General features: G+C 35.6%; 1 protein-coding gene across 1 annotated transcript; it reads right to left on the reverse strand.

Annotated features, from left to right (window-relative positions):
- Positions 1-852: 852 nt before the first annotated feature.
- Positions 853-13915, reverse strand: LOC108995410. The gene is made up of 16 exons (XM_018970983.2): positions 13809-13915; positions 12728-13058; positions 9964-10210; positions 9325-9602; positions 8067-8234; positions 7124-7888; positions 6887-6981; positions 5801-5863; positions 5601-5689; positions 5439-5507; positions 4544-5173; positions 4293-4361; positions 4010-4080; positions 3801-3858; positions 1947-2211; positions 853-1707 (listed from the first exon to the last, which is right to left on the reverse strand). Exons 2-16 carry the CDS (start codon positions 13000-13002, stop codon positions 1022-1024), a joined length of 3828 nt encoding a protein of 1275 aa, XP_018826528.2. The 5' UTR covers positions 13003-13058; positions 13809-13915; the 3' UTR covers positions 853-1021.
- Between the last annotated feature and the right edge of the window lie 277 nt (positions 13916-14192).

Genomic DNA, 14192 nt, shown 5'->3' on the forward strand with positions numbered 1-14192 from the left:
AAACTTTGTCTTTCTGTTGGAAGAAAAACTAATGCATTTGAGATTCCATGTGTTTGGTAAGTTTTGATTCTGACCTGTGGCCCCAATGTTAGTTGAGATTACATGGGGACCAAATAATTTTGACTTGTGCATGAGAATCCCCAAGGTGGAAATTAGTATTGTCTCCTTGTTTATCTTTGCTTATATAATTTGCACATTATCTACCATACTAATGTCACATTTATCAATGGTTCAACCAATTCTCCCACATGTAACCCATATATACAACAGAGACCCAAAGAAAACAAAATACTGCATCTGATCATTAAGAAGAGTGCAAGGAAATCGTGCATGCAAGAAAGAAAACTGCATCTCCTTAGAACAAAAGAAAACGAGAAATTTGATCAACTGAATATATCCCACAAGAAATAGGATTTGATTACTTGAGGGGAAGCAAAGTTCCAATTAGCAAGTTCATTTTCTCCCTAAGAATGCGTCGATTCTTCAAACATAGCTGCGGCTAGGCAATCAAATACTACTAGATTAGATCCCAAATAAGTTAAACAGCCTAATGAACACTTGACAAGGCTGCTTCCCCGCACGCGCGCGCACACAATAAGAATAAGTTCGAAAATAAATAACAGCAGCATTTCAATTTGTTGCAATGTACACTATTCTGAAACTCGATTTACCTGCTGTGACGTTTCTGCCAAGTACCAACACAAGTTTCTTTGATAAGTAAGATACTTGGACCTTTCTGGACCAAAGCTGAGAACAAGAAAATGTCATTTCTATGAGCAAGAATCCAGGGGAAGTAGAGCCATATACCCTGCCCTGGATGACGATGAATTGAAAAAACTTTGGTACTGGAAAGGAACAACGATTTTTTTTTTTAATGATTTGAGATTCATACAGAAGAACAAACTTAATTACAATTTCTATCTACTTCCTTCACCTAGACTAGTCTTGGTCTTCATCTGAAATTTGGGTCTAGAATCATACTCTAATGGGGATGGAATGGAAAGGGATGAGCCGATTCTTGTCAGATAAGCATCTTCAAGTCGGAGAGATCATCCATCGGTATTTCAAGACCTATGGAATCATGGTCTTGCAAGCCATCTTCATCAAAGTCCAACCAGGAACTGAAATCTTGATGTCCATCTACACCTAGTACTTCCATCGAGTCTAATTCATTAGGTTGCAAGTTTAAGGGAACGGGTTCATCTGCCTCTTTAGATGATTCCCGAGTAGCATTAGTTGGCAAGAATGACCCTGCTTCTCTGCTCACTTTGTTACCAACTAAAGCCACTGGTTGACTAGATCCACGAACTGGTGGACAAGCAGCTTCTACTAATAAATGATTATTCTTTTGCTTGGGCTTTGCTTTTGTTTTACGTTCACTACCGAAGCTGCCCAATGATGAATGACCAACTCCAGAAACGGAGTTGCCTCTTAAAGTATCTCCTTTCTGATCCCCCTCTCTCTCACTTCTCTTTCCTTTTAATCCACCATGAACAGTGCTGTCAAGAGCTGATGTCACCCTCGAGGAAGCACTTCCCACAACATCATCAATCAGCATTTCCCTCTTCTTTCCCTTAATGAACACAGAGCTATGCTTGGAGGAGGCTTGCTCGGAAGATTGAATGAGACTCTGGGGAGCATCTGAAGAACCTCTGTCAATATTATCACTAAGGGAATCATATCTCTCAGAAGCACTAGAAACAGCACCTGTGGCAGCAGACAGAAACCCAAGTTTCATTTAAACTAACATGAATAAACCAAAAAATTGCTGAAACTACAGTTGAGAGGGTTTTCTTAAGAGGCAAAAAAGTTGCTCAAAATGAAAGAGAAAAGTCAAAGCAAGCAACACTCCCCAAGCCCGAGATTATAAATATACACCTACAATAAAAGATGACAAGGAATCATAAAAAGCCCTTGCAAAGAATTAACTTGACATATTGACATACCCAATCCCCTGGCTTCGGCTTGGTGGGAAGCTTCATTGCATGTATTACTGGCTGTTCCTGAGCCAACACAGTCAATTGATTTTGCATCATTATTGCCTGGAGGTACAGAATATATTACATCCTGCAGTGCACGCTCACTAAAGCAACTGGTTCCGGTGTGTTCAAATTTTCGACATCTAACGAGGGTGCGCTTGATTAAAGCTAATGCAACTTGTTTTGAAACCTTACGGACTGCACTTTTTGTAGCACAACTCCCACGGCAAGCCTGGAAAAGATCAATTTCACAGAACTAATGGTTCATGATTTCATTAATTGCCCCTGATCTGACCAGAATAATCACCTACTATCTATAACATAATTTTTGAAACATGAGCTTTACCCATGTTTCTTTTTTGATAGGTGCATGAAGCTTTACTGATATTGGGCACCTAAGCATATTCTCTCACAATTTTAGAATTTGAACTTAGGTTTCATGTGTAATAGTTTTAATTTTTTTATAAGTTTTTTTTTAAAGTGTAATAGTTTTATTATCGGCCAATTTTACTCTATTTACCCAAAAAACCCACATGTTCTCTATTAAATCCAAAAAAAACGGATGTTTAAGTTCTCTGTCCAATAAAAAAAGACTCTCCAGTTCTCTATCCAATCCAAGAATAATATTCTTTAAATCTAGAGTATAGGAACTAACTTGTTCAAAATGCAAATCACAAGGACTATTTTAATCTCTAACCCTTTTATTTATGGTATAATAATTCAAGTTATTTAACTTAAGTTACATGTAATAATTTTCAATTAATAAATATACTTATTCTTTTGCATCACACAGGTGTACATCACGCATATATGATCAAAGATTACAATCTGAGATGTCAATACTAAGTATGTTAATCTTTAATGTTTAACACCAAAACAAATATCTCCAAATCCATCCAAGATAAATCAATCAATTTGGACTTAGCATGATAGATCACATTGCCAACCAATTTATTAATAAATGGATTTAATATGAGAGGCAGTTTGAGAGGGCTAAATAATTACTAGTACCTAGTAATCAAAATTGCAGAAGTGACAATATTCATATTACTCTATTTCTAGCTCTTAAACCCGAGTTGAATTCACATGAACCTCAAATTGAACACATCTGCCACGTTGCTATTTTCTTGACACACAATTTGGGTTTGGAGTGAAAGCAATAACAACTGTTTAAAACTAACAAATAAAAACTACAACAAACAAAAAGAATTAAATGGACCACCATGCCCATCCCATGAAGTGGGAGCGCACTTCATGCCTCCATGAGGCACTAAAGAAAAGATTACAATTCTCACAGTGAATGACAACAACCATATGTTCCACCACACAAGAAAACATCAAATGCCAAATCAACCTCTGGGTCAGGGGGCAATACTAACGGTATGTTTGGTGAAGAGAAATTAAAAAAACGTGATTTTTTTGGGTGTATTGTTTATTGGAATTTTGTGAAAATAGATAAGGAAATTTGAATAAAAGTTTCTTTTGAAATATGTTTTGATTGGGTTTGTGAAAGTGGATAGGTAGAGTTTAAAATTTATTTCATATTTGTATAAAGAAATTTCTTTGAGGAGGTTTTTGTAAAAGTTGTTTTGGTTTTTGTGTATTTACTTTTCACTGAACTCTGGAGAGATGATTAGATGAAAAGTTAAAATCGATTTTCCTTTATTGAAAAATGTTTGGATTGAAGTTAAAAAAATTTCACCAGTTAACCAAACAAGGCCCAAATGTCTATATGTCAGGACTCAATAATTCATAGCTGAGGAGCTTAAAATTTTCAGTAAAAAAAATGATGATAATGTCTAAAGGGACAGAACTCATTACCAATCGTTTTCGGTATGCCATCTCAATGAGTTGGTCGATTGCAACTTCCTCCATATTCCTGTGAATAAAAGATATTACTTAAGTCACCAGCTCTGAGAGAAACGCAGGAGCAATGGCAATTGATCAGGGAGGGGTCACGGGTATCTCACCATAGTGACCAAAAAATAAGTTTAATATCCATTTAACATCCAAAACACACTGAATCTTACCGTCTTTTGACATCTCCCCCCTTCTGAATGGCTTCATCAATTTGCACCAAGTTTTTCATCTTTCTCCCAATCTACCATTCAGTCAAGAGCATTAAAAATATTAGATAGAGGAGGCCAGAAGGATTTAGAAATTGAATAAAAATCAATTAAATCAAGATAGAAACTGAAAAATATAGATAATACAGAAACTTCAAAACATTATTCTAAAATATACAATCTAATTTGTGGTTAAATGCTTATAATGCAATATCTTGAAGAAGCAAAAAAGTTCAAGCAGGGAAACCTGTTGATACAGTCCTTCCTTAAGTTCCATAATGTCCTGATTAATCACTTCTCCCTCTGCCAGATTAGGCTGCAATCAAGGCAAAAGAACCACCCACATAGAAAGAAATAAACATAAGGAATAAATCATATATGACATCAGCAAATCAATTTCTGCCATGAAATTAATTGAGAGAATTTTTAAAATGTAGTGACACAAATTTCTTCCATGACACTTCCAAAATGAATTAATTCAAGATATAAAAAACCTACCAATGTCTCCGGATATAAGCCAATGCTCTGCAGTTCCAACAGTAGCTTGTCATCCAGAGACAACCGCTGATATTGGCAGTTAGAAGACAGGCTGCCAGCATTTAACTCCCCAGGTTGGAGCTGACCAAAATCATTTGAACATATTTCACTGGTATGTCCCAGATCAGAATGTGAAAAGTCATCATTGCCCCGCCACTGTTCAATACTATGGAAGGAACTGGACGTGCTTGGGTTCCTGAATGAATTAGATGTGACACTCTTATCACAAGGGAGTCGGTCTAACAAGTAATTCCTCTGAGTCTGAGAATCCACTTTTGACTCAGCCTCAGATTCCATTCTGTCACAATCTTTGGGTTCAATATCAACCTGGTTACATGAACCACAATGAGAATCATCACTAGCATACTGCAGAGACAAAGTTTTCCCCTCATTTTGGTGGTAAAATTCTTCACTTTCATCTTCTTCTATCAAAGCCGAAAGAACTCTTTGGTACAATGGAGTAACCCTTTCCCACTTTCTTGAGTCAAATCTTCCGTGTATAGAATCAGTCTCAGCTGATTCTTGATGGGAGTGGCTTCTTTGTCTTATTATACCGGAACAATCACTGGCTTCTTTAAAAACACCAACACCCTGTGAGAATGGGAGAAAATGGAAATCCATCAAATTTCTCCAAAAAATTTGTCTCCATTACTTTGTTTTAGGTCGATTGAAACTTCAAATCAAAACCTTTTATTTACAAGTGAAACTCGAAATCAACATAAATTTAATATTACCAAGATGTTCAATAGCTATAAAGCCTTTCTATTTTAGGCAAGATGAAAACGATAAAATGAGAGTTTTTTCGACATGTAAAACTATAAAATGAATGTTCAAGAAATTAATGCTAATTTCGTACCAAGATATTATCATATACAACACCAAACATCTGAGACAAATTCTCATCAGGCTCCTCTGCAAAACTTAGCTGACACAATATCAACAGATGAAAGAAAATGTAAGTCTCAGTCCTTCAGCTATTTACAAACTCTAAAGTTCATCCAAGGGTCACAGTAACTACCTGTTGCTTCAAGTAGGACAAATCCTCTGAGCTGACAGAAGAAAATATAGATTCCATTTCATTCCAAAATGGCCCGGAACATGCAAGACCTATAGAAAAAGGATAGTATTTGTGAGAAGCACAAATAATATAGAAGTAAAGCTTTCTGGAAAATACCTAGAATTAGGAAATATAATTAAATACATAAATTCGAGCCATACTGCTAGCATTACAAGCAGCATTTGCAGCAGCAAATAGTTCTTCACGATCGTCATCAGATTCACCTGCAAAATTATAATACCAAAAAATAGCAATATGTATAATTTTACTTATCAAAATATGGTTTTTTGCGAAAGTAGTATTCTACATATTTGATCATCCATCAAAGATAATTAAATGAAAGGCTTTCATAAAATTCTTGTAGAATCAAGGATGAAGTTTTAGCTGTGATGATTTTTTTTTTTGGCTGAATAATTAGGGTAGGAGTCAACCAAAGGTGGCTATTTGGGAGTGAACACAATAGCACCCTACCTGCTGAGAACCGGACAGGAGGGGCCTAGACAGCGGGAAGCCACAAGCACTCCCTCAAGTCGGGTTTGAGCCATAACTTAGGACCCAGCCTCACTAGGAAATCCAATGAATCCTTAGGCTGCTAATACTTTTTTTCATCATTGTAGCTAATACTAATAGTCTAAGGTGAATTCATATTTGGATTCGAACCTCAGACCTAGTACATGCAAAACCACTTGGGAGTAATTCAAGGACTATTGAGCCACCACCCTAAGTGGTTTTAGCTGTGATGATTTACTTCATAGGTGAGGTCCGGTCCCTTTCTTGTACAAAAGGAAATAAAGAAATAATTAAACATTGAATTAGTAATCCGTTTAAGAAATCAAATTCAAATGGATTCGGGAAAAAAAGGAGAGAACAATATAGTCAAAACACAAGCCCAAAAATCCATGACTAGTAACAAGAAGGAAGGAAAAAAGAGAAAAATAAAAGAGGTTTCTCTTAGAAGACATTGAAATATATGTAACAAAAATGCCAGCAAGAAAGCTTCTCCCAATCGAATTACATTGAAATGCAATGACGACAGTCACATGACGATGTGAAGTACATCAAAGATGGGCAAAAGGATATATTTAGTTATGATCTTGCCTCCAAACTTCAATATTTGTGATGTCTCAAGAAAACACTTCCAAATATCAGAAAATGTCTTCAATAGTTTTTGATCCTATAAAAATCTGAAATACTAACTTTTGCAGATGAATGAATGAATGAAGATTCATGATCTAATTCAATGTTACCTGTTACATTCGAAGAACCATTGTTTATTATTGGCCCAACACGAATTGAAGCCTTCCGGTCTTTCAACTTCTTTGAGGGTGGACGACCTGATTTACTGAAATCCAAGAAAACATTCGTTGAATCAACAATGAGATTTCTCACAAACTAAATAGAATATTCATTTTCTGTAAGTAACTAAATAGACAGTTCACATCCCTAATCTTTATTGCACAGAAGCGGAAAAAAGTAGTGTAAACCTTCTATTCTTTTCAGAACTAGGCCTCATGGTTTGCGGTGGCTTTGTCATTGATAGATTATCCAACTTCTCCCCGGATGGAGGAATTTCTGGCTTTATTAAGGATGAACCCCTTCCACTCCTTCCTTGTCTCTGAACACCTTCTCCAGTTTCATTACCTGGCATTTTATTTTTTTTTCTGGGCAACACAAATGTGCCAGCTTTATGACTTGCAACCAAAGGGGCATTACCATTATCTATCCCTTTCTCTCTCAATTTGGTTTCGCCAACACCTGATTCTTCACTTTCAGAAAGCCCAAATGGAGATGAAACATTCTCAGGTTCCCTCTTAACTTTTGGGGTATTTTTATCTACACTGCCAGCCAAGAGTGATGCATTGGTCCCAAGAGACGAAGTTTTTGCACTAAAATCAGTACTTGTAAGGCTTTGAGATGAAATCTGAGCTTCAGCATGGTTTGAGACGGGAGAAACTAAGTTTGCTCTCCTCGTGCGTGAGTTTTTATGTGGTCTCTGACCAACCCACTGGGCCATAGGATGTATTGATGAACCACTGGATATTGTACGCCTTTGGTTATTTGTCACGCGCACAAGTGGAACTTTATGTAAACCTGTACTCTGTTCCCAGCCTTGAATAGCTCCGGTTGAATGGTAAACATTAGGAGATGAGTCTAGCCCCATCACTGAACCAGTTCGCGGTGCCCGAGAAACCTTCCCTTTTACCATTGTATTAGGATGGCCTGCTGGAATATCCTCCTGAATATTTGACCTAATATATAAAGCCACAAACATAAAAAACATCATAACCACCACAAAATGAAAAGCATGAAATGTTAAAAATGACAAGGCAATCGGATGCAGAACACGATGGCTTTCAATCATATTAAGTGATTCTGAGACTCCACTTGAGACTGTTAGAATGATAGTATTAATAAGAAAATACTTACTTATTGTTTCCTTTTGCTAAAAGTCTCTGTTCCAATACAACTGTACGGTCCCTTGGAAGTAGGGCATGTTCCAGCTCATTCCTGACTACTGCACAAGCATCTGAACTAGAAGCCTCAAAAGAACCATCCACCTTGTTGATTCCACTAACTCCTGGGGAAGATTTCAATCTGCAATAGATGAAAAGCCTAAGAACAGAACAGACTTGTTCATTTTTTTCTTCCAATTTCTGTTTCTTTTTCATTTGTAGATAATAATACATGGAACGATTTTGACTAACTGCAAAACAATGCCTGAACCAGCAAACCACAGAAAGATGACTACTAAGTAAATTGCAGTGGCAATATTCTTGGCATTTAACTGTGACTATCAACAAAAGAAAAGAGGGATCAAAAGCAACAACATTAGTTCGGGATATATAGGACATAGGGGTAAGCAACAATAGTAAGATTCATACCTGAGTGATCCAAAACTTGCCAGCTAAGTCACCTAAATATCAGTAAGGTTGTTTCAAGTGCAGGATTGAATTTCATCTTTCAAAGATAACACAAAGGACACGGACAATTACTGTGGCTATATATTCTAGCAATATTATAAGACAAGACCCGACCAAGTTTTCTGCGCCAACTCCCCTTTTGGACTAGTAACTAACATGCACATCAAATGGATTTTGAAAACACGACTTTACCGCTGAATGGCCAAGCTTCAAGAAAAATTAACCATCGTAAAGAAGACCAAATCAAGTAACAGTGATGAGAACAATGAACTCAAGCTAGTTGGCCAATTCATGCCATGTGAGATTCACGTCACATTAGCATTACTTGAATCTGTCACTGATTTTACAGTTCTGCAGAAATATTTCGAGAACAAAGAACAATATGTACAGTTCTATAACAAGAAAAACCCCTTGTACCAAAGGTTCTCTGAGCATCAAACAACTTAAGCATTTTCTTCCACAATCTACCAAATTATATCCAAGGAATCGAACTATATCCAAGGAAACAAACTATATCCAAGGAAACGAACTAAAACAACCAAAGAATAATAAAAAAAATGAAAAAAAAAAACATATTCAAATAAGATTTAGAAACAACACGATTACAAAAAGCAGCTGATGAAAGTGAACAAGAAACCTCAGCACCAATAAATAAACAAAACAGAGAAATTTTTCCCAATATACACTTTAGTCACTTCCGAGCTATATCTGAATGAAGAGATAATCAATAACCAATTCTTTCTTATATATCTTCAATAAAATACCTGAAACCATGAGTGTCACAAGATTGCAATTTAGAATCAGGATTCAGTTTTGGAAGTACAGCTCGTTTTGTGTCCCGCTCACCAGTCACTACTCTATTACCTACAGCTCCAACAGAACGTTTCTTCTTTACTTTTTTATCCAATCCTTCACCACCGGCAAGCAGTCGGCGAGTCTTTTCTTCAATCCGAACAGAAACCCCACTAACTGCCTGGAGCAGATCTCCATCCTTTTCTATGACCATCTGCTGCCTTGAGGTTGCAGCAGGCCTACCATCTGCCTGGTTGTATTGACAAAACAGAACAGAATCTTAAAAAAAGGGAAAAAAAGCCTTCGATTAATCCCTTCAGAAAGAATAGTCTAAATATATGAAATATTCGTAACTCCCATATTACTTACAGTAGAGGTTGAAAAAACAAAGGCTCCAATAATTTTAAAGAAAAAAAAAACTTATATTTCAACATGCAAAATCTCTCGTTGTGTTTTTGGGCACCCGATGCAAAATATCCTTGAAAATAAAAACTCCCTTGAAAATGAAAGAAGGAAGAAAGAATTTAATCTTCATTACTCAATTAATGGAGAGTATACTATGAAAACATACTTAATAGTTGACAGGTGAGCATAAATAGTCAAATACAAACCCGCTGATCATCTGCCACTGATGTACGAACACGCTTATTTATCCCAATACTCTTGGTTTTATCCTCCAATCTTTGACTCACAGAGTCATTAGAGTTTCGGTGAACTTGGCTTCCCATCTTTGCTAAGTTGACTCCACTGGACCTCTCACTTGATGAAAGATCACTGCGCTGTCGCTTCTTGGAGCTTAAGGCATCCCTATATTTGTCCAGTTTGAGAATGGATTCACGTAATAATTTTGCTCTATCCCTGGTAGACACCATCAGTCTTGTAAACAAACCACAGATATGATACATAGTACTCATTAACTACCATTTAGCACACAAAAATCAAAAGTTACAGGAAATAATTTTCTGTTTTATATCTAAAAGCAACATACACATAAAAATGACTCTATCATGTATGATTTTCATTATTGGCAATTAACCATTAATAGTGTACAAGACATAAACATATGGTTTTCTTAAAACCCGTTATATCTTTATTCAAGCCATTAGGATTTTCCCTTACAATTTTTCATATGTTGGAGTCTTTTAGGTTCTAAATTTTTTACTCAGATCTACCACATACTAATGCATATTTGCATCTCACATGTTCTGTCCTTATTCCAAGTTTTCAACAACTTTGATGCATGAACTATGTATGTATGTATGTGTCTTGTCCCACACTTATTAACCATGCAAAACACAGAGGAATTGTGGGTGCTTTGATAAGTGAGATTTTATGTGATTTTTATTACTCTTCTATTTATGAAAAATGTCAGTTTTCCTTCAATTCTATTGATTTTATTTTATTTCTATACATTTTTCTTTATTTTCTTGAATTTGAAGGAATGAGAAGATTTAGTGCGAATGGAGAGCATTTTGATACAAAAGAGGAGACTACGGATCCAGACCGACAAGAGTCGACGAGATCTAAAGAGAGCCAAGGAGATTTAGGCGAGGAGACCCAATGGCGACCAGAATTGGCGACAGGAGTTAGGCGATAAGCGAAATGTTTTACCTCCTGGGCAAGAAGACTTGGCGACAAGGCTCCGGACGGTTAGATTGGACGACCAATCTAAACAACCAATTTAAAAGACCACCTAAACGATATCGTGGGAAACAACTAGCAAAGGCAAGCAATTTTACCGCTCGGTAGGTTGGCAAGAGGAGCTTTTCATCTCGGTCAGAAACCTTACATCTTGGCCATTGGGCGAGGAGACCATTTATACTCAGCGCACACGGCATCTGCCCAGTAGGACCCTTGTGAGTTCCACAATCAATCTGCTGACCACCAAATCCTCCTGAACTCCGCAAATCAAGCCGTTTATTACTGAATCTTCCATTTTAGATAATTCTGTTATTCTTGGGATAATTTTCTTTTATGTTAATATTTATCTTTAAAAACTATTTTTCAGATTTTTAGGCTAGATTGTAGTCACATTTATCTTGTTTTCGGATTAGAATTTTGACATCTATTTAATCCCGACTTGTAGGATGAATAGGGGGAAGTCTGAGTTTTACAGTCCAATAGTCCAGAGATTATTTTTTTAAATTTCTTTCAATGAGGCGGATCTGGATGGAGCCGCATGCTCAATCAACCGACTCTAACGAAGAACACTAATTTTATTCCTTTTTTTTTTCAATTTCATTATGAGCTAATTTTATTTTCTAGAGTTTTGATGCAGTCTAGCATTGAACACACAATTTATATTCTGAATTTTTTTATTTTTAATATTTTCATGAATGAGTGTTTATTTCTTTTTTTTAATGCTTGCAATTTGTTAACTAATTATTGTTCACTCTTTTGAATCGCAATGAGACAGATAGGTGTTTTGTGATTAGAGCTCTAGGATTAAGCACCATTAGTTGAGCGAAAGTAAAGATATTTTACGGCGATTAGTGTGATTTTTAAGAAAAATCCAAAGAACTTAATAAATATTCAATTAATTAAATTCACATAGAGATATGGAGTTATTAATTGGAGATATTTTTAGTATTGTTCGAGAGAAAATATTGAATAGTTAAGAGATTTTTATCATCAACTTGAGATAATTGGAATTATATAAGGAAGAATAAATTGTGTGGGATTCGCTAGATGAAATCAAACGCTCTAAATCTATTCTTATTATCTTTGAAATCTTAATTTTAATACTTTTTTCTTCAGTTTAATTTAGATAATCTATTTTTTAAATTTCGGTTTTCCAAATAGTAATTAATTTAGTAAATTTCAATACTCAATAGCATAATTAATCTTTGTGGGTTTGACATCTGTTTTCTTTAAAACACTTTACTACTTGTTACGATTCTGTGCATTTGTAGATATTTTAATGCCAAGTTTCTGAAAATCTTATTATATATAATCAGTAAGGGCCTTTACTTGTGATCATAATATTAAAGGGCACAGTAAACTGTACTTGTGAAAAAGGTTGAAATATCTGGCCAAAGAATGTGATAGCCCTGAAATTTTGTTTGTGTGTATTTGTATCGATTAATGCATCTATATATATCACCAAAGAACATATGGGAAATGGCAGAAATGTTTCATTTATGCCGTGGCATATGGGAAACTCCACGCATCATGACTCGTGAAACTTCTCTATTACATAACCAATAACCGTCATTATCCCATTAATTTCAGAGTTTCAATTGACGCCTCAATGATGAGAAAACGTCATTTTGCTTCAGTCATGAGGCATAAATTCAGTTTTTTTTTTTTTCTAATAAAAGGCAGGCCATGTAGTTAAAAGCATAACACGAGAAAAGGACTTGCAAAAAAAAATACCTGGCCTTCTTAGAAGTATCTTGGACACTCTCTTTGAAGTGCTTTAACTCCTCTGTAGCCACTGGAGGTGGAGGTTTAGGGTGTGCAACTCCGAAGGAATGGTCCTCCAATGTACTCCCAAGAGGAACACCAAGAAGCCTTCTAAGCTCTCCTGAGCGTGTATATTTCTGACTGCCTAATATAATTGGGTCCAATGGTAAACATTGAGGCAAGGGTGGCATATCTGGTGATGGCGTTGCACTCCCCCGGATTAGATTAATCCCAGAATTAAACATTATGCATTTAATGCCCCTGGTACGACGTCCAAACCTTTACAGATAGATCCCAGACCCTAGTCCAAAATCAACTCAGATTTCTTACTTCCTTTACCATACATAGACGCATATGGGTAATAAAGAAGCCATTGACTAGCCTCCAAAGTGTTACCATAAATGCACATCATAAAAGATGGACAACGCTTGGAGCATGAAAAATAAAGAAATCCAACTTGATTACGCATCATAAAACCATTTTCTTGGTTGAATTAGTTTTCACATTCTGGAATACCTATCAAAGAAGTTTTCACATTCTGGAACAAAAATAATAGAAATTTTTTTAAAGCCAACTCCACCTCATTGCGCATCTTGTTCGTTTTTTCTCAAGCATGAACTTTGTTCCATCAGACCGCAATATCAATGCATTCTATGAGATTAAATTAAATCCACCTATTACAACCATAACCAGCTCTAAAAGCAGCAAGCAAAGTCACCACCAGCACCCTCATCATATAACTCTATCGTAAAAAAAATGAAAGAAACGAGAAAATGCATGTTTAAACATTAAACAGCAAACAATCTGGACTTCTCTCCTCAGCTTTCCCAGAAACCAAACAGATAGAAAATGAATAAATAGATAGCTTTCAACAATACAAGTACATATATAAATACATACGCATATGTATATGTAAAGAATTGGACAAATTCAAGGAGGTTCGTAACCCTAGGTGGAGGAAAGTAAAATTGAAATCGGGATCAGTTGGAATGAAAAATCAATCGAAATTAGATAAAAAGAATGAATCTGAGAGTGAAGAGTAGCGAAGTACCTTTGATTCAACGAGGTCAAGCGCAGATCAAACGCTCAATTTCCAGACACAAAACTAAATAAATAATATATTAAAGAAAAAAAGGTCTCTCTTTGGATGGGGACAAGTCCTACTCCTCTATATTCATTAATACTATATACGTATGCACGCATACGTCACATGAACAATGACTCGAGGTAATTGAGATTTTCCTTCCAAGAAATTTTTATTTTTATTTGTTTTTAGTTTTAGGATTAGTTTTGATAGTTAATTCATTATTATTTATTATTTTGTTATTATTTTTTATCTATTTTTTATTACTATTTATTATTATTCAATATTCTATTATTATTTTTTAATTACTTTTTTACTATTATTCGCAAAATATTTGATATCACTTCACTA

Source organism: Juglans regia, chromosome 5 (assembly GCF_001411555.2).
Source record: "Juglans regia cultivar Chandler chromosome 5, Walnut 2.0, whole genome shotgun sequence".
Classification (NCBI taxonomy): domain Eukaryota; kingdom Viridiplantae; phylum Streptophyta; class Magnoliopsida; order Fagales; family Juglandaceae; genus Juglans; species Juglans regia.

Bases quoted from the DNA above. Each gene is read 5' to 3' on its own strand.
- LOC108995410 (XM_018970983.2), bottom strand. From the start codon at position 13,002: ATGTTTAATTCTGGGATTAATCTAATCCGGGGGAGTGCAACGCCATCA. The intron at 5,690-5,800 runs GTATGGCTCGAA...CTTTTTCTATAG, and splicing joins TGCTGCTTGTAATGCTAGCA to GTCTTGCATGTTCCGGGCCA. The intron at 5,174-5,438 runs GTACGAAATTAG...CCATTCTCACAG, and splicing joins TTGTATATGATAATATCTTG to GGTGTTGGTGTTTTTAAAGA.